Consider the following 21620-nt stretch of genomic DNA (forward strand, 5'->3'; position numbering starts at 1 on the left):
AGGACAAACGCAATGTTCCACACAGCGCGGGGCTCGGCCGGAGCCAGCACCCGGGGCCGAGCTGCCAAGGGCGAGCCGGCTGCCCAGGGCCCGGCTGCCCAGAGGCGGCAGGGCCCGGCTGCCCAGAGGTGGCAGGGCCGATCTGCCCAGGCGGCGGCCGCACCGGAGCGCACCGGGCAGCGCGGCGGGGCTGCACCGCGCCTTATATGGCAAGGCGCTGACGTAATGGTGCATAGGCTCGGGCCGCCCGCGCGCCCATCCCTCATTGTTCCGCGGGAGCGCTGGAATGCTCGCAGCAGCCCCGATGCCACCGCGCAGCGCCCGCGCTCCGCAGCACCGGCTCACCCGGGATTGCTATAGCCCGCCAGCGCAAGGTAAGGCAGAGGGTGGGAAGCAAGCTTCTTCTGGCAAGCACTGGCGCTTCTGGCTTTTTCCTGTTGAGATACCTTTTTTATTTTTTTTTTTTTTAAAGTCACTTCCAAAGAAAAAAAAAAGAGGGGTGAGGAACTGAGAAACAATGAAATACCCCAAAACAGCACCAGGAGATCTAGAAGATGTCTGGTGAATCATACATAGGGTGACTATTTCAAGCGTTAAAAACTGTCTTTAAAACAATTCCTGCAGAGGCAACAGGCGAGGAATTAATTTAACATTAAAGAAGGAGAGAGTTATGAATTACACACACTTTCCAAATGGTCGGATAAAATCATGACTGCATTTAAAGCTGTGGAAGGAGTCCAACAGTATTGTAATATATTAGGTAGAGCTACTGCCTCTCTTTCTGCTGCATTTACGTGCATATGCTATATATTAGCAGGCATGTACACACACATGTCTCTAAGCATTTACTCTACTTTTGAAAAACTTCTACTGTAGTTTTCAGAGCGATGTATAAATTTCCACACATATTACTTTGCAATAAGACTATGCTATGCCTAAAAGAAAGAATTGCAACTAGTTTAATTGCTAACAAACTTTTCAACTCATACACACTGCTTCCCTCTTCTGTGTCTTGCGTGCAAGTGTCAAATCACAAGAGGGCAGAACTGTCAGATTTTTATGAAAGAAAACTTTTAATCCTCGTCAAACACATGATGAGTGTGAGGATCAGAAAGCACGCTGCTCTCTTCAAGGCTTGTTCTGCAAGATGTTCAACAGTATTGCAGCTATTAACTACAGAAAACAGGGAACGATTAACAGCTCTGACGAGGCACAAAGCACCTTGAAAGATTAGACTTCGGTGTGTTTATAATTCACACCTGCGTAGTATGCAAAATTACACTGTCCTCTCCGTTAATTAAGGGCCAAACCCTGTCAAATCTTTGTTCATAGGAACAACTGCAGTTAAGTCAATTGTACTGTCCTACCTGCAAATTAGAACTACTGAGCACTGCTCTTCAGAGTCCTACGTGTAATTTAAAATGTTAGAAAAGTTAGACATTATGACCTTGAATTTTGAACTCTTCTTACAGGTAAAACACATTTTTGGTATGTTCTCCTTTTCCTTAGTACAAAAATAAATGCAATTTTAGGAGAGAAGTAAGGGTTCTTTTTCCAATTATTTGATGTTTTAAATCCTGCAAAATCCTCGTTCAATTATATATTTAGGACAAAGCTGGTACTAACAGATGCATTGTTGTAGTATCACACATACATGGATTTAGAGGATGAGCCAAAATATCTTGTGTGAAATTTTTCATAACTTTTTTTTGGCTTTAAACATGGAGAAAATATGAAGCAGTTATTTTTAACATACTCCTAAAAATGTAAACATAAAGAGACATTTAATTTCAAATCTAATTCAGGTATTTGTGTATTATTAACCTGGCAAATGGATAAAAGTCACATCCATGTTTCCCACCTATTCTTTTTTGTAACAAGCAAAGTTTATACCTCTGTTGAGAGAATCTGGGAAGAGGGCACTGTATAGTGTACATATAGAATGAAAAGAATCCTAGCAGCCAGAACAAATGTAATTTCACAGTACAAAAACAATATCCCATATCAGTATCCTGACCTCCTTAAAAAGTCTTCTGCTCACTATTCTGTCATATGTGCAGAGTCCTTGCAGTTTAAAAATGACTACTTAGTTTTCTAAATATCCAGTGTGAAGTTATAGAGTAGAAAACTTAGCTAGGTTGTGAACAGATGTGTTAGGAACCAAAGTTAAGTGACAGTCTTCAAAAATAGTATCTGAGTAGAAAGGACGAGCTGAAGAAGTCGAAAGACTACAATATGGCAAAGAAAAAATATTAACAGGAATGCCATGCATGCAATAAATTTGACAAAAACACTAAGCAGAAAAAAGAAAAATGTCTCCCCATAGGTACGAGACAATTTAAATCCAAATCCAACAAAGAAGGGTGACTTCTATCACTGATTACTGCTTTAGCAGTATCTAAAGTACCATCTGTACTCTGAATACTGCTCTCCTAAAACAAATCATAACATCTATCAAAAGCCAGAATTCTACTTCTCATAGTCTGTCTTTCTCAGATTAAAAAGAAAACATTCCTTACTTAATACTTACAGAGCCAATTTTGCTCTCATTTATACTCGTAAAACTCCAGAATAATTAGATGGAGGTACAATGATTAAACTGTCTCACTGCTGTTTCCCCCCCCACCACCACCTCTCTATTACACTCCTTTATTAGATCAGATTTCTTAACATGTTTTGGGTATTAATGGATTGGTATTCCTAATTTTAAGCGATTAAATGCTAGTTTCTATTAAAAGTAAAAGGACAGTGAAAGAAAAGAATCATCACATAACTCAGTCTTAAATAATTGTATTTCTTCATCTAAATTTTTTATAGTAATTTTTCACAACATCCAATGTGAAAAGATTTTAAGAACAAATATATCCTCCAGAAATGAAAGTCAAGTTCCTATCAAAATGCATTGACCCTTTGTTCCTTTCCCGTCACTTCCCTTTCCTCCACTGACAAACATCTGCTGACAGCAGAATTTTTAGAGATTTGATCCAGAGGACAAAGGATAGTTTCTATTCCCCATCACTAGTAAAATCAAATTATTTCTTGATTTGTGCTGAGCAACAGAATTTTCATACTATTTACCTTATACTATGATGAATTACCAATTTTGCGCTTGTTGTGGCATTAAAAAAAAAAAAAAAGCCTGGTTTTACTCCTGGTGAGTTACCCCTCTGTGGCAGATCTTAAAAAACTGCTACTTTTCTTCAGGAGAAATTCTTTACCACATGTAAACATGGCAAGGGCAACTAAGCTACTACAGCTCCTCTGGACCTCTCGTATGAGCAGCTGTTCTCAAATCCTGGCTGCGGTACTACCTGAATAAAGTTCATTTAAAAAGCAATTAAAATATCTAAGTCAGAGAATCCTAAGGAGTTTACAATGTAGGAAGACATATCTTTAAAAACCATTGTATATAACTGTAGCTCTGTCTCATTAATTGTTTCCCTCAACACTTTCTCTTGTCACCAAGTTGATTTGAACTTAGAAACTGTGTCTTAGTAATAATTTTTAATTGCTTAGGGTTTTTGTTTCATACGTAATAGATTCTGCCATGGCACCCTTAGGGTTTAGGTTGAGCTTCTTGATATAGTTGAAAGCTTGGTTAGTTCAACCATTCACTAAACTGTATTACTCAGCTCCAAGAAGGTAAAAATCACTGCTGAAAAATTCTAAATATAGTCCCCAGTCTTGTGATTTAAGTAATGGATACTTTGACTCTTAACACCTCTCAGTACATTATGCTGATTTTGAGGTTTGCTGTGTTTTCTGTCAGCAAGACAAAAATCACTTTGACTGCATGTCCAGTGCACCATGATGTTCCTGAAGTTCAGTAGCTGCGCTCACTCCGATGCACCAGTGGTGCATTCTCAGGCAGTTACAGCTCATCCAGAGTGTTCACAACCTCTAACAGGATGTCTTTGAAGATTTTCTGAGGCAGTCTGTACCCACCAGTTAAAAACAGTACAAAAACACCTCCCAAAGCAGTTCCTCGCCAGGGCTGATGTGACTGTGAAGAGGTGAATGTTCATGCAGACAATGAATCCTGGCTGAACACCCAGCAACACCATCATAGAACCATCCTTTAGCAGCAGTAGGGAAATATTGGGGGTGAAAGTTCAACTCAGCTTTGCTACACAACATTTCTACACAACTCAAGATCGTAACCTTGGTCATTCAAGCTGATAAATGTGTGGACTTTTTGCCTGTTGCAGAAGTCACGCCTGCTGCTGCAGCTCATCATGCACATGATGATGATGATGTAACACAGCTGCTCGACTTCAGCCTCAGGCTGGGCAGGTGACCACCAGAGAGTGGCTGCTGAGGCAAAGCAGCAGAACTTGAGCCATTGTGCTTCATACTGCTTGCTCTAAGAAGCTGAGAAACCAGAGCCTGCAACCACCACTGCTCATGCCCAAACTCCCCAAAGCTTTACAGACGTACATCAGGAAGGGTACACAAAGCTCTAGTGAACATGACTGAAAACGTGGATGGGAAAAAAATCCACTCTTGACAAGAAAAACACTCATCTTGCATACATGTCAGGGATGTGAAACAACAAACATCTGACTTCATTATGCTTTATAGATTTCCAAAGGTCTGGGAAGCAACACAACAATTGCACTTAAATGATGGATAGAGTTCCTAAAATCTGCCTTAAACCTAATATTCAAAGCATTTTCTTTAAAATTCATTGCAGACAGCTGATTTAAAACTTTGTCTTTTTTTATGAGAGACATAAAGCTTATCTAGTGTTTGCATAGCAACTATCGCAATGACAGAGTGAGGGAATGAAGAAAAACTTTAAAAACTGAAATGAAGCAGCATGAAGCTACTGCCATAAAAAAACCACATAAAACTGGCTGCTTAAAAATAGAAAGTAATGCACTCATAAAACATTTTAATTACACACTGAATTTTAGCAATTGGACAAAACTATCTCAGAATTAAATTTAAGCTGACTGAATTCTGTCAGCTTTCAATGGATTTAATATTTTTTTTGGTACAATTTATACAGCTTTCAGTCAGTAAGTCTAATTATGAAGAAAATAGATTTTAAAATTTTATCACATTTAAGTTTGGCCTACCTGAAACTAACATCACCCATCACATTCCCAAACATAATTCTATTCTACTTAGCCACAAAGAGGTTTCTCAGAAGAAGCCTAGTAAATGCCACAGTTGTTTTTGTTTTCAACTTCAAAATGCTACCCCTTGGTCAAGCACATTCTACACCTCAGAAAAGCCATTCTGTTACTAAAAACATATCATACCAAAAAAAAGAGCAGCCAATCCCTAATCTAAATACCTGAAAACCAGCATTGAACACACTAACCTGGATGTAGGAAGGTGTGGGGAAAAAAATGCAGTGGTCAAGTGTTAATGCTTAAATCTGAAACATTTTTCTTAACTTGCAAAATACTACTATATACTCTTTCATGTAAAGAGAAAAGTTTTTTTTAATTAGCAGCCGAAAACGAAATTCTGAAACTAAACACTGAATTGTCTTCAATGAAAAGGCCACCAGGAACCTTGGCAGCCCTAAAACCTCTAAAATCTGTGTTTCTAAAGACACATCTGATATATAAATGAGCACGTTCATTTGTATGCATATGAGTAAGCAGAGCAGGGGGATGAAAGCCTCTACAGCGAAGTCAGCAAGTACAGCTTCACGACAGCCAATTCCAGATGACAAATAGCTGCCTCCGAGGGTGGCGCGGGGACGACACCAACCGGTGGAGAATGCTTATTAGGCTTCTGCTGGGAGATTCACACACTGGTTCTTTTTTGGCAAAGCAGCAGCCAAGAGCTGACAGGAGTAGTCAGGCTTGCATACGTTGCTAACCCATAGAAAGGAGGAGAGAGGAAAATGTACCCTGGTATACAAAGGAGCAGCCACTTCAGAAAGGATCTTCTTGCCCCTGCTTTGGTCCCACCGGCCACTTAGAGCTACACAGGATTATGTCATCTCTGTAAACAGCAACACTTCCTTATTTCCGTCAGGATTAACGCGGTGGGAGGAGTCTAAAATTGACACTGGTAACATTTTATAACTTGTAAATGAACTTCTCACTTACCTAGATTAAAGCAGTTAACTAAACAATTTGCAAGTTCTGCTAGCGAGAACTCCTTTATTTTCAGCATTTGAAAGCACATTATAAATTAATGATAAAAGCTAAAATGTATTACATCAGAAACATACTGTACCTGAAAACATGCTACAGCTCCTTCAGTGACATCTGAAACAAGAAACTATAACCTGAATACCACAGACCATCAGCCAAGAGGCAAGGAAAGAGATCAAGTAGGGCATGTAGCCAAATGTCACATAACGATACTGAGTTATAAATCAGTTTGGGCTGCACTAACAAGGCACAGAATGTTCAACTGAATGCACAGTTCCTTAAAGAACAAGGAACTCAAAGTCTTCATAAGAAGGCACAAGGGAAGCATACATACACATGACCCTGTTCTTTCCTAAAAAAGCCTTTTCCTATGACAGTTTTTGAAAGGCAAAGAACACTGGAAAACAACTAAAGATGGAAAAAGTAAGTATCTCTCTTGGCTTTAGGAAGACTGCTCAGACCAATTTTAAAAGAGTTTAAGAAATCATTGGTCACAGAAATGCTAGAACTAGTTAAATCCACTTTCTTCATCCCAATAATTTAGGGGGATTTCCCCTAGGAAATAGAGAAATATTGATTTTGTAAAGCAAGGAAGTTACTCCAGCTGCTGAACACACATGCAAGTAGCTAAAAAACCCAAAACACCACAATCACCCTAAACACTGCTGTTGGCACTCTGATTAGACATACTACTAAATGATCCAATTTCTTTTACTCTTAAGCAGGATATTTGATCTTTAACACAGTGAACAACCAAGGCTGCACAAAAATGTAAACATCTTACTTCAACACATCATAATCAACAGACCTGAGAGTAAAAAATGTTCTTCAGTTAAACAGTTCATCACAGGTGAAGAAGCTACTTAAACTACCATTTGCTATTGAGCTGTGAATTAAATGTCAAGTAAACCTTGGTTAGAACTATAACTATTAAAAGAATTCTCAAACTATCATCATCTTTAGGTCTCCAATGTAGCTTCCTGTCCTGTAATCTAAAACAATGTGTTCGTCCTCTTTGAAGAGGATCAGTTTGAAAAAGCCATGTAAACTTAAATGCTGAACCAGAGCTCCTTTGCTCAGGATTAACATGTTTTAGACAAAACATGAATTGACGTTGCACCTTTAGATAATTCACCAAGTGCTCCCAGGTCTATGTGGCCAGAGGCCTACTGGGAGAAAAGAAAATACAACTTCCAAACACTTAGCAGGTTTAGAACAGATAGCAAGAAAATGAATTATCTGCCAGGTCACTAAGTCGCCAGAGCTATAGAGGCTCAGTACCTAGAACTGTAAGCAGACGCAATTTGTAATGCATAAGGAAAAGTTCTGATACAATTTCCAAAGGTCATAGAGTGAAAACCAGGAAACTAGCAGGATTCTTGTAGCTTTGAAGTTCAGCTAGTTAACCCTGCCACAATGCACTGCTACCATCTCTTTCACCTGTGCCTCCAACATGAAGTGCTGGCCAAGCCCATCTTAGAGAAAATGGACACCCTCACATTAGCAGGTCTATGGGAAAAGATGCATATTTAGCTTCAATTTAATAATTATATAATTATAATTATTATATAATTTTATTATTCAATAATAAAATTGTTAATATCAATTCCGTTTGATATTAACACTATTGCTGTTAATATTATTACCTACAGTCTTGGCTACCAGAAAGAGTTGCAACTGTATCAGAAAATCTGATAAAAGCCTCAACTGCACTGCTTCATGCAACTTAGCATCAGGGAAAATTTAAATGCCTCAAACTAAATTTGCAGTAACAATTAAGATTTAAGTTTTCTGATAAAAAAGAAGAAATGGGGTGCCACCCAAGCTCAGTTTCAAACACTCTGAGTTTATTAAACACATACACAGAGCTTCTTCAGGCAGTAAGCGCACCAGAAAAAGGGCTTATTTTTTTACCTGAGGATGTATGTATATAATAAAGGTTTATGGGTATGAACAGAACAGAACCCTCAAGAAGTAATGGAATTTGAATCCTGCAAAGCAGTGACACCACCTGTATAATTTCTGACAAATGTTTGTCTAATTGTTTACAACCAGCCTTATTCCTCCAATTACTGGCAAACTCTCAGTCTTCCCTAACAGTGCCATTCAGTACTAAAGTATCTTTATTTAACTTACCATATTTAATCTATGTAATTTAAATCACAATTTCAGCATATAAATTCTTGTACACTGAGCATGAAGAGTCCATAATAAAGTTTCCAGACAAATTCCACCTGTCTAGAAGCAAGTGGCCACTGAGCAGCTTATCCAGGGCTGGCAGCATGAGTAGAATGCCTTCAGTTCAAAAGAATAAGTGAGCACGGCAGCATGGAAAGTTCTAAATTTTACCACTGCTGATGCCTGACAATATAAGGCCATGGTTAGCATAAGAGATAGGCACAGTGCCTACTCTGCCCATGGATGAAATGCCCCAGGCATTTATTTTATATAAAATGCATGTTAAAATTGTTTTAGAGAACATCTAGTTCCTGTAAATGTTATGGGAAAATTACACTTATGACTAACCAGTCTCCTCAGTGACATGATGTGGCTGAGTGCCATTTTCTGTCATACCAAAAATATTAACTAATTGAAGTTAAAAAAAGTTTGCATAAATTAAATCCTTGCACAATTATGCCCAATTCTGGTCAAGACAGCAGTACCAGCACTGCCTCAGGTACATGATATACCAGGACAGCACCCATTTTCCCACCTGTGCCCCCCTTAAAAACATTCCATAAAAGAGGTTCACCTTGAACCTAGGCACTATGAAGTTACATACAGAATAAGAAGAAAATTCACAGGATTTATCTATAGAAATTGCTTTAAGAAAACTCAAAATCTTCTCTTAATATAAAACAGTATCATTAAACTGAAGTGTAAAAATGTGACTTAAGGGTTACAAACTTACAGTGAGCTGAAGCAACTGACTCATTCAGAGAAACAAACTTCTGCAAACTCCTCAATCAACTGAAGGATACAGAGTAAATAGCCAAGACAAAAACTCACACCTCCAAATATTACTCTTCCAGCAACAGTAAACACAGCACAGCAGTGATGGCAAAGTAGTATTTGCCTTACACAAACCAAACACACGTGGCTGGGATCATCAGTCTAGTAGCAACCTCACCAGAAGTATCCACAACTTGGGCAAGCTGCACTCTCCTGTTTGTGCCTAATCTTTCCATGGGGAGTGGGGGTGAAGACAGGCAGGGCTCCAAAGGACAGTTTTCAGGAGCTGAATTAACTCCTGTACCAGTTTTTCACTTGGTAAAACAGCAGGAGGCTGCAACCTTATAGATTCCTAGTACTGACACTCTGAATAGAAAATGCAAACTCATTCACCTGCCCACAGGGTAAGGGGTGAATTTAAGCCCTGACCTGTTTATCTCTGCAGTATTGAGTGTTTTATTACACTGGTGATTTTAAAAACAGCTCAGTAACTGTGGTCAAGCAATAACATTCTACCAGGAATAACACTTCAAGTATACACTTAAAACTCAGGTTCATAAAGACACAAATTTTCCCATCAATTTAACTTGTTAGCATGTAACATTAAATGCAATCATTTAAATGACACTGTTGTTTAAAAATCACAAATTATAAAAAACAGTACTTCTCTTGATTTATTTTGTGTAATTACTGCACTTAAAACCTGTTTGGATTAATAATAATTCTCAAAATCTGTTACAGTAAGTTAACACTGTTTCTTCCATTTTAATAAATCTGATGATCAGGCACAAAATTTCACTTGTTAAAGATGAAGACAAGACAGAAGCAGGACCTGGATTAGTAACTGAAAAGTTCTGCCTCAGTCTTGTTGCTTTGACCCCTATACCACATCTCTTGTGGTTCATCTTTCCATTTCCTTCAGAAAGCTTTCCATCTGCAAAACTGTAATTTGCTGGCTGACGTAAATTTGAAGAGTTCCAAATTCTGGTGTTGCATCTGAAATTACTGGCTTTATTTCTGACTTTACAGGCAGTATGGTGGGAGACACTGAGAGATGGGGGAGGAAGGAGAAGGCGGTGAATACGCACTATCATAATATTAAAAAAAATTCCTGAATTACTAACTAACAAAACCTAAGTGCCGTTCCTGTGAGCTGGTTACCTTATTGAGGTATTTAGATTCAGAACAGAAGAAGATTAAGTCATACTGCATGCAGAATCATATGGCATTGAAATGCCAACAGTAATGGATACTGACTTCAAAGAATATCTGAAATAGCTGTTAAATCTAGAAAGAGGAAAGAAAAAAGCAGAGTGCATCTGAAAAGCAGTGACACATCAGAGTGCAGCTCACAATTCATTGTGCCATGTTTTCTAATAAGCTGAATGCTGGGACCCCGAGTTTTTTAAGGCTAACTTCAAGTAAAGCTCATTAATATTGCGGTTTCTCAGGTTAGCAGTCATTTAAAATGTTTTCAGGATAAGCAGTCAAGTCAAAAACCAAACCAAATAGCTGCCAACAATTTAATAGGAAGCTCTTCTTCACTCCCACCTAAAAATCTGACTCCCACCTCCCTATCATAATCTCAAACACTGTAGATGGCTGCCATTAGAAGATTAAAAATGAACAACAGAATTAATAATTTTCATGCTGACATTCAAATCCTTACTTTCACAGAAAGCATTAATGCTTTCTACACAAGACTGATATTTTGACAGGTGACTTCCAAGAACATCTAGATAAGGAAGGAATGTAATTCAAGATAGAAAATTTTTTTTCTTAAATTGAGGTTTTGTAATAAAACAAAACTGAATTTTAGTGCTGAAGTAAAATTACTTGAACTGGAAGTTAATCCAGTCTTAAATCTTAAATTAATCAATATAAGTTTGTTAAAATTTTCGCACATCATTTACTGTCACCAAATTTACCCTGGATTTTGTAACATTTATGAGTGCAAATATCCCTATATCACCAGTAAGACAGCAATTTAGTAGTTGTGAAATCATGGTCACAAACAACATCAGTGTTCCAAAATAAATAATTTTTAAAAGCATTATCTACATATGTTTACTCAGCATCACGGCTAAATACATCTGGTTATCCATGCAAAATTTTGCCCGTTAACCCAGAACTGACAATACCATTCATCTTCTATGACTTTTATTAAGACTTGTAAAGCAAGTCAGCATTTTAAGCATCAGATAAAATGATAATTACTTTGTGATAGTCTATGGAGTAATAAGAGCTCACACCTCCCTCATTAAAAGTTCTCATTTTATAAAATAAATTTCCATATTGGGAAATTTGCCTTACAGTCTCTTGCAGCTGAGACACGCTTTGTGGAGGTTTGTATCCTAGCATAAACAAATTCTTTGAAATTTACAGATGTAAATTAATGTAATGGAAAATAAATTTTAAAGTAAGTATTCACATTCTGCTGGGAAGTGCTGACTGATTCAGATGAAGCCAGCAGATTACACAACAGCTATGGTATGTTGTTGCTGCTGTAATTTCAAAGGCTTTTGACTTTCTTTATGACAGGGGAAAAAGAAGCATTAATAAAGATAATAGCCATAAAAAAAGCTGCAACATGTCTTCATAAAAACTGCACATGGATAAACAGAACTTTAGGCAAAGGAAAAGAAAAAATAAAAAAAATGCACAGCCACCCCAAGATCAGAAAGAAATACATTAACAAACACAAATTTTGTTTCAATGAACTGTGGAAGGCACAGACTGGCATTCTTACAAAAATAAATATGTAACTGCACTGGTGTAAAAAAATTACTACTTGCAAGATTTACCAAAAATGATGAAGCATGTTTCTTCTCTTATTAAAGGCCAGACTATGTCTTATTGCTAACTGGGAAGAGTGCCTCAAAGGAAGAGGCATGACTTCATCCACATTTAAAAGCTTTCAGCTTAAAGCTTTTACTTGCTTTGTACCAGGGGAAATTGAAGGATATATCCAAAAACTTTAGAAGGACCTCTCATAAACCACGTCTTTCATCTGCAGAAGGGTAAAGAGCATGACCTAGTTAAAAATGTGTATCTTTATGATTTAAAAAAAAAGAATCACAGAGATTAAAAATCACTATAATTTCTGAAGAATGGTCTGATACAGATATTGACAATATGTACATTAAAAACTCCATAATACTGGAGAGGAAAGACAAAAGCTGAGGTTTACAAACCAGTGTCTATTTCACTTGCATCCTTAGAAGACAGCCTTTTCTAAAGTTACCACTACAACATTGTTTAAACAAACAAAAAAAACTTTTTATTCTTATTATTCAAAGAATAACAACTCATTCCAGAACTAACTAAAAAAATTAAAAAACAAATGTGTTGCAATCTCAGCCTCCTGTACTTTCTTTGGTTTCTGTGAAACACAAAGGAAAAGCTGCCCCATTAGAATTCTGTAAAAACATAAATCTCCATGTAATACAGGTCACCCCAGGAAAATGGAAAGTCCCTCTTAAAGACAAATGTTATGACATGACACCAGGACAGTGAACTGTTATGGGAGTCTCCATGTCTTGTAGAGAATACAGCCATTATGTTGCCAAATATAAGGTAGTGTAGCTGAAGTTATATGCCCTTGGAAAAAATTAAGAAAAACAAGACGACACAATTGAATGCACAGTGTTAACACCAAGAAGCTCTAGCCTGCATACTGAGGGAAACAACTACAATGAACAGAGGAGAGCTGAGAAATACAATTTCTTCTAGGAAATAAAGGAGCAGTTAACTGGTATTGCAAGTAAGTACAATATTAAACCACCATAAAGCAATAATTTATAACAGAAGCTCTGAAGTAATAAGACACTGCCCTGACTGTCTTTAACTACCTATCAGTCATGTTCATAAAAACAATTTTCAATGTCTGTTTTTGCTGCCCTCAATTCAGAAAGGGTTGTTGTAGTCCTGTGAAGTCAACTGCTTAGAGCTGTGTAAAAGCTCTGTCTAAATGTCTACCTACCTTTGCCTAATACAAAATTACATGACCATGAAATTTAGCTGGCAAAGGAAATGATAAAATATTTTATTGGATAGGGGAGTGTCTCTTCTTCTTAAAAAACTGTTATTTATTTAAACCAACTTTTTTGACCTTTGCATATTTTCAGTAAAATTGCTCTCTCAGATACTCTGAATACTGTTCTTCAGGGAGACAGTATTTTGGATGAAGTCAAAGTATTTTTACCCTATCACCAAAGTCATTAAGTGTTATTATCAGTTAAAGCACTTCTTCAAGCACATGACTTTTTAATTCAGATAATATACATAACCAAGCACTAACCCACAGAACTCGAGTTCCAAAAAAAAGCCCTGACCAAAATTAAGCAGTTAATTTAAGAACACAAGCAAACAAATAAATAACACCAAAACTCCCAAACATTTTAGGGTCCTCATCCATTCTTAGGTGCGTATGTGCAGACACAATCACTGTGGCCTACTGAACCCTGAAACAGGAACCCAGCAGCCAAGGAAAATTCTTTTCAAGTATGAACAGACTCCCAGTTGACTTCTTAAAATAACAATCTTTATCCAAAAAATCACTATCTATTCAGCAGTATTAAGTGTATTTTCTATATAGGAATATATGACTAAGCATACAGTTACCAAAAGCAAGTGAAAAACCTTAATGACACAGTATCAAAAAATATACCATGCTTAATACATTCCTTTTTTCTCTCTAGAAACACATTAAAATCCTTTAACTCCTAGTTGCTGAACTGTGCTCTTAACTTCAATCAAGTGATTTTACAGAAGTATTCTTTAAAAATGAAACAGACCTGAGTTATTACCAATATTTACTTGTGAGTCTGTTTCAATGTTAAAACTGCATTTTGTCTTTTGAATGAAGGAATCATTTTTAAATACCCAAAGTCTTTTGGCATGACCAAAGAAACAGACTCTCTTGAAAATCCTTACACAACAATCCAGGTACCAGTAATAAAGGAACTTTTGTTCAAATAGCCCATGCAACACAGACTTCATCAGACTTGACTTGATTGTCAACTTATTTTATTCATTATTTATGCACAATCATCCACTTGAATCATAAAAAATTTAGAGAGCATCTCTATGAAAATTACAATTGTTTGTTACTATTTTGCGTAAGAGCTTCTTTTTTTCAAAGTAATGTAAGAGGCATGACTTCCTGGATCATTAAGACTTTCCTTTGGCCAGAGGGATATCAACTAGTTAATATGGAAGTGTTGGGTAAAACACTGATTACCTAAGGTACTAATGACCACAGCTAAATCTGCCTTAAAAAAATAAATTACAGTGAAGCAAGCTAAAATAAATTAAATGCTAGTAAGTCCAAGTAACCATATTAGTATGTCTTAACTTCATGCACACACAAAACCTGAGTTCATTCCAAATGAAATTGTTAGTTGTGCTTCTGTTATGGTTTTGTAGCTATGGCAATGGTAAATCATCAATTGAACTTCACTACTAAAGCATTCAGAGACAAGGGTGGGGAGGGAAAAAAGATTTTTACACTAAAAAGAATTAGAAATGAAAGTAGCATTGAAAAGGGGACTGAAGTTTATATACACAGTAAAAAGCTGCCTTTGAGATGGTGCAGTCCTCCCCCCATTTATTTGTTCTGTCAACCAGCAGCATTCCTTCAAACTCATTTCACAAACTTCTCCCTTTCCATTGATACATTTTCATATCTGTTCCCCCCATTATGTTAATTGACTGGTGTACAGAATTTGTGACTGCTTCAAGTCTTTGATGTTTATGGCTACTTCCCATTCTGTTAAATTTTAATACAAAGCATTTTATTACATTCAACATTGTACAACTTAGGCACTAAAACAGAAACAGTAGGGACTGTGAAGATGTTATAAGAAATTTTATCATCATGGATTTCTATACAACATCACCATTAAATCAGACAAGTCTGGTGGACTGCAGTACAATAGTGAGGACTTCCTCTCTGTGCAGGAAAATTACATTGCTTCTGAAGGGGATGCTGCTGAGGCAGCCTGTTGCCCAGGAATAGATGCCTTCAGTCAGTCAACAGCTAACTAAAAGCTGTGCAAAGCAGGCCCTTATCTAAGTTCTTCCTGAACTAAAAGGGAGGCTGCAACAGGAACTTGTCAGTGGGAAGCTGTAAAGATTCATCACTTGGACATGGACTTCACAATAGTGACCCCAGACAAATGTGGAACAGGAATCCTATGTTTCAGCAGCAACTTCTGACAGCTGTCATCATATTTCAGAGGGGGGAAGAAATAAGGATTAATGGGTGTTTAAACAGTCATTTTGTACAAGTAGTCTTCATAACCAAATAATTTCCTTCACATGATCTACACAACTGAGTCTGTGCCATTCTTATGGATGTCATACAAATTCTAATTCTTTATTACTTCAACCTAGGCTTTTCAGATTTTGTTTAATACCAGAATATATTTATATTGAAATTGAAAGGAGGCATATGTGCTGGCCAAACCTAATAATACTTTAGACAAACTCCACAAACATCTCCTTGACAAAGAAAAGTCCACAAAAGAACCTAAGAAGCTGAGGTATTTGGAGGTTTCTTAGGCTCTTACATTAACAAACACACAACTTTATCCCAAGTCTCTTGCTAATTAAGTATGTTGCATCCCAATAAAGACTGAGTATTAACATAAACTTGTAAAACTAATTTGGGAAAATCATGATGAAAACCTTCAAGAATAATGTAAAAGCAGGGATGCACTGAGGCATATCTGCAAATCCAGGCCTAACACACATTAAGACATTTGAGCTTTGTTAAGTTCAAAAGGCTCAACTGAATACCTCTTTATCTGCTGACTGCCTTTGTGTGTGCATGTGTGTGCGTATTTGACATGAAGTCACAAGGCCTGCACTTTCACTAAGGACAGACTTACCTAATTTTGCTCTTGTGTGCTGCTTAGCAATTCACATTAGGCAGTCTAACTGCCCATTGTGGCTACATTTCCTTCACATACTCAAACGTCCTTAAGTTTTGATTGTAAAATATCAGGATGGTTTATAAGTGACAAAGCTAGGAATTTTATGATGCTGTAAATCATATCTGCCCTTGAGGGCTGCACTGACCTAATTTCTCAAGCATTATAATAATCACATTTCTTTAAAAAAAAAGGCACAACACACACAAAAAGCCAGAGCTTGCATGCACATACCTAGCCTCAGCAAACAGCTAAGAGAAGTGCAGTTCCAGTGGAGTATAACAGAATAGTTTTGTTGCACTGATCCCTGTCAAAAGTTGAAAATGTAATTAAAGAGGCACAATAAGAAGTTGCTAAGTCTAAATGATCATGCTGAAGTGTTCATTACAAAAGAACTTCTGAATAGGAAGTAAGGCCAGTGGGCACTTCCAAATAATGCTGCAAGGAGAGGTCTGCTTGTAGTTACAAATGAATGTTCATGGAGATCTGGCAGAAATATTGTAGTATTTTAAGTGTGCTTTTAAATGCCCACTAAAATGGCTACAAAATACAATATTATTTCCTCCCACAGATTGAAAAAGCTTCTTGAACAAGAGACAGTATATCAGACAAAAAAAGAAAAGGAAAACAACAAGAAAATATCTAAACTGAAAGAAGAATTGACTAAACTGAAATCCTTTGCTTTAATGGTGGTGGATGAACAGCAAAGACTCACTGAGCAGTTGAATCAACAAAGTAAAAAAATTCAAGAATTAACCACTTCTACAGAACAAGCACACAAAAAGCTGGCTTTTGCTGAAGCAAAAATTCAAGAAGAGAAACAGAAATCCAGCAGGCTGGAGGCTGAAATTCACGCCCAGAGCAGTACGATTTCCCGAGACCAAGAAGCAATGATGGCCAAACTAACCAATGAAGACAGTCAGAATCGCCAGCTCCGGCTAAAATTAACGACTCTCAGCCGGCAAATTGATGAGCTGGAAGAGACCAACAAATCTTTACGAAAAGCAGAAGAAGAACTGCAAGATCTAAGGGATAAGATAAACAAGGGAGAGTGTGGGAACACTGCACTTATGACTGAAGTAGAAGAACTACGGAAACGACTGCTGGAGATGGAAGGAAAAGATGAAGAACTCACAAAAATGGAAGATCAGTGCAGAGAACTTAATAGAAAGTTAGAACAAGAAGCATCACAGAGCAAGAACCTTAAAGGGGAAGTGGATAAACTTAATAAAAGAATTATGGAGCTGGAGAAACTAGAAGATGCTTTCAACAAGAGTAAACAGGAATGTTACTCCCTGAAATGCAACCTAGAAAGAGAAAAAATTTTAACAAAGCAGTTGTCCCATGAGTTGGATGGTTTAAAAGCTAGAGTTGGCGAGCTTGAAGCAATTGAAAGCAAGTTAGAAAAAACTGAGTTTACACTTAAAGAAGATTTAACAAAGCTGAAGAGTTTAACAGTGATGCTTGTGGATGAAAGAAAAGCTATGGGTGAAAAAATAAAGCAAACAGAAGAAAAGCTGCAAACTGCAACTTCTCAGCTTCAGGTGGAACAAAATAAAGTGATGTCAGTTACAGAAAAGCTGATGGAGGAAAGTAAAAAGGCACTGAAATCAAAATCTGATGCAGAGGAAAAAATGTCCAGTGTTACAAAAGAAAGAGATGAATTGAAAAACAAACTCAAAGCAGAAGAGGAGAAAGGAAGTGATCTTGTTTCCAAAGTGAATATTCTAAGTAAAAGACTTCAATCTTTGGAAGATGTTGAAAAAGAGTTTCTTAAAAGTAAACGTAAGGAGAGTACTAAATCTAGCACCTCCTTGCAGCAGGAAAACAACATAATCAAAGAGCTTTCTCAAGAAGTTGAGAGGCTTAAGCAGAAGCTCAACGAAATGAAGTCAGTAGAAGATGATCTTATGAAAACTGAAGATGAATTTGAGTCTCTAGAACGAAAATATGTCAGTGAACAGGACAGAGCCAAGCTCCTCTCAGAGGAGTTGGAGGCTGTGAAAGTGGAATTGGCGAGGTATAAATTAACGGAAAAGGCAGAGTCCAATCAGGAGCGCCATTTTAAGAAACTCAAAGAAGAGGAAGCTAAATCGAGTCACCTTTCCAGAGAAGTAGATGCACTGAAAGAGAAAGTTCATGAATATGTGGCAACAGAAGACCTAATCTGTCACCTGCGAGGTGATCACACAGTTTTACAGAAGAAACTCCTCCAGCAAGAAAACAAAAACAGGGAGCTAGCAAGAGAAATGGAGAGCCTCACAAAAGAACTGGAGAGGTACAGATCCTTCAGCAAGAACATCAGGCCCGGTCTCAATGGAAAGAAAATTCCAGATGTGCAAGTTTTTTCTAAAGAAATCCAAACAGATCCAGCAGACAATGAACCACCCGATTACAAAACCCTCATGCCTTTAGAGCAAACGGTCATAAATGGGCAGCTCTATGAAGACAGTGATAATGAGGAGGAGCAAACAGCGTCTTTCAAAAGCAACTCATCGACCACAAATGCCGGAAACAAAAAATTATGGATCCCTTGGATGAGGTCCAAAGAGAGCCATCCTCAAAATGGAAAGATACACACAAAGCAAAATGGAAACTGTGCACAGACTGGAGATCTAGTGCTAAGCCATACACCTGGCCAACCCCTTCACATAAAAGTAACTCCAGACCATAGACAGAACACAGCAACCCTTGAAATAACCAGTCCTACCACTGAAAGCCCTCACTCCTACACAAGCACAGCAGTTATACCCAACTGTGGCACTCCAAAGCAAAGAATCACCATTATTCAAAATGCCTCCTTAACACCTGTAAAATCAAAAGCAGGAGAAGGTTACATGACCCCAGAGCATGTAATTTCTCCTATTACTATGACTACTACTTTTGCAAGATCTCAAACTCCTGAATCGTGTGGTTCTTTAACTCCTGAAAGAACTATGTCCCCTTTGGCTTTACCTGGCTCAAGTTCTCAGGAACAAACACTCTCCTCGGAGCCTTTGGAAATGGGAGCCAAGCATGCTGTTTTTAGAGTATCCCCAGACAGGCAGTCATCATGGCAGTTTCAGAGATCTAACAGTACAGGATCAAGTGTAATAACTACTGAGGATAACAAGATCCACATTCATTTAGGAAGTCCTTATGTCCAAGCTCTCACCGCTTCCAAGCCCATCAGCCCTTGCAATGCAGTGCAAGACAACAGAACTCCAGCACTAGCTAATGGCCTACCCACTAAGCCCACCAATAAAATCACCAGCAGTATTACTATCACACCAACAGCCACTCCTCTTCCACGGCAATCACAAATTACAGTAAGTAATGTCTATAACTGACCCCCATCCATGCTGACACCCTTACCAGCAACCCATCCTGTTTTTCATCCCAGCAAGAATTATTTGGAACAGCCTCTTTACTTTGGGAAAGTTCTGTGCATGAACTGTACAACAGCATATGGAACTAACGTTAAGTTTTGCCTGCTTAGTGTTATCAAGTGTGCACTTACTGTATATCTTCTCATTGAAATACAGTTATGTAAAATATTTAGTCTTGCACTTGTATAAATGCATCTTTATGTATTGCCATTTTCAAAATAACTCACATTACTTTTGACAGCAACTTGCCTTGGTAAAATATTTTAACATTACAAAAAAAACCCCAGTAAATAATTATTTTCATCATTGCTTGCTGAATATTTTTTGTTTGTTTTGTGTGGTTTGTATTTTTTCTGCATGTATGGTAGAATTTGAATTAAGCCATAATACTGCCTGCTAACTTCAGATAAGACTTGTTTCATTATCTTCCCTGCTATTTCCCAATTCCTTCTAGCCCTCTCATTTCAGGTAATTATCACTGCATCACACACAAAATATTATGTATTGTACAATGTTTGGTTAAAATTCTTTTTAAACCCTCATGCAAACTTTGCTTGTAAGTGAACCAAGTTCAGAAGCTTGTATCACAAAGTAATTCTCCCCAAACAAGGGTTTTTTCCCAATACAATAGAAAAACTGCAATCATTTAGGTATGCTATAAAACAAGAAACAGCAACATTTATATTTCTAAATAATAATTCAGAAGAATAGATTTATATACAATATTCAGATTTCATCTAAACTCCTAGCCACAAATGTGACAAACAGTATACATTTCACAAGTACTCTGAAGAAGAAACAGGATTACCAAACTATGGCATACCTTCATGTTTTTTACTTCAGACAGAGAAAGCTTGGGAGAAGCATTAAGAAGCAATACTAGATCAAGTCTCCAAAGATGCGGGCCTCTGGGTCTGGTATAAATAGGAGTGCCATACAGAATTGACAAAGCAGGTTAAGGTATTTCAGTGAGAATTACAGTATTTGTGCCTAGGAAAAGCACAGAAATGTAATGTGCCAAACAGTCAATTTCCCGTGAAATATTGCTAGCGGTGGAAGAGCTTCGCATACAACGTAAATCAGTCCAGAAGATCTGGAATGCACATTCAAAATCTTTTTCTGTACACTCCAAATCTAAATTGTAACAATTGTTCTTATTCTAAAAAGTTCTATTGTATTTTTTTAGAATAATATTCTAAAATATTCTATTCTATTCTTTTATTCTAAAAAAGTTATATTCTAAATGCCCATAAATTTGATGCTTTCGGGGGGTGGTGGTAGTATGTATTATTTTTAAAAAATTAAAAATTGCAACCTTCTTATCAACAAGGAAGTTTGCAAGTAGGCAGAAAGTCCCTATTCACTAAATCCTTATCTTTATTGTGCCTATATTCCCCAGAGGAAAAAATATTTCTGCAGTATAACTTAGCAACGGATTCAGCAAAGAACCTTGGCCTATGATATCACATAACAAGGGAACTTCTATCATTTTAAGTCCTTTTGATTGACAGGAAATTAAATGTTTATAACTGTAGATAATAACTACTTTTAGAACAGTTTCTATTGAAAAGCGAAGTCCACTGCCCATATACACTTTTTTCAGTAAACAGTGGGAAGAAAAAAAAATTAAATTATATATGTGATAGAAATGGATAACAACATATGTATTGGAGTTGAATAATGGCAATTTCAAAAAGAGAAATTGTGTGTGGAACTGCACAACCCCAGCTTACATAATCTGAAGTTACTAGGCTTCATAAAAGGTCCTTCTTCCTTGTTTTGTCTCACTCTATCTCCATGGCTGCACAAGTGAGCTCTGACCAAGACCTGGGTCAGAAAGAGTATATAGTCTTATTCTGCAAAGCAAACTTTGACTCACACCTACTTCAGGGAAAGTTGCTGTTGAAGACAGCAGCCAGAACTGCTGTTGTTCTGCAGCCAGAACTCAGGCAAAGCAAAATCATAAAATTTTTAGAGCATATTAATTATACGAGCAAGTTACCTAATTACATTCAGGCTGCGCATTCTTAACTGCAGGGCTCAGTTAAGAGCCCAAAAATCAGTACCTTCAAAATACATTCTCTGCACTTCTGTTCTTTAGGATACTGCATACCCGGCTGATCTATACCTAAGATCTCTGCAGGAACACATTACAAGCATGGTACTGAATAACTGTGTCTGAAGTAGTCACATGCCAGCATAATAACAGACACCAAATTCTCCAAAAATTAAAAGACTAATGCTTG

General features: G+C 37.3%; 2 protein-coding genes across 2 annotated transcripts in view; one reads left to right on the plus strand and one right to left on the minus strand.

The window, feature by feature from the left end:
* Positions 1–21620, minus strand: part of CMSS1 (cms1 ribosomal small subunit homolog) — a 222473-nt gene that overhangs the window by 184536 nt on the left and 16317 nt on the right. The window lies entirely within an intron of this gene.
* FILIP1L (filamin A interacting protein 1 like) lies at positions 165–19692 on the plus strand. The gene is made up of 2 exons (XM_041463941.1): positions 165–374; positions 16578–19692. Exon 2 carries the CDS (start codon positions 16693–16695, stop codon positions 19333–19335), a length of 2643 nt encoding a protein of 880 aa, XP_041319875.1. The 5' UTR covers positions 165–374; positions 16578–16692; the 3' UTR covers positions 19336–19692.

The sequence above is a fragment of the Pyrgilauda ruficollis genome, unplaced genomic scaffold (genome assembly GCF_017590135.1).
Source record: "Pyrgilauda ruficollis isolate IOZ18807 unplaced genomic scaffold, ASM1759013v1 scaffold17, whole genome shotgun sequence".
NCBI classification, from domain to species: Eukaryota; Metazoa; Chordata; class Aves; order Passeriformes; family Passeridae; genus Pyrgilauda; species Pyrgilauda ruficollis.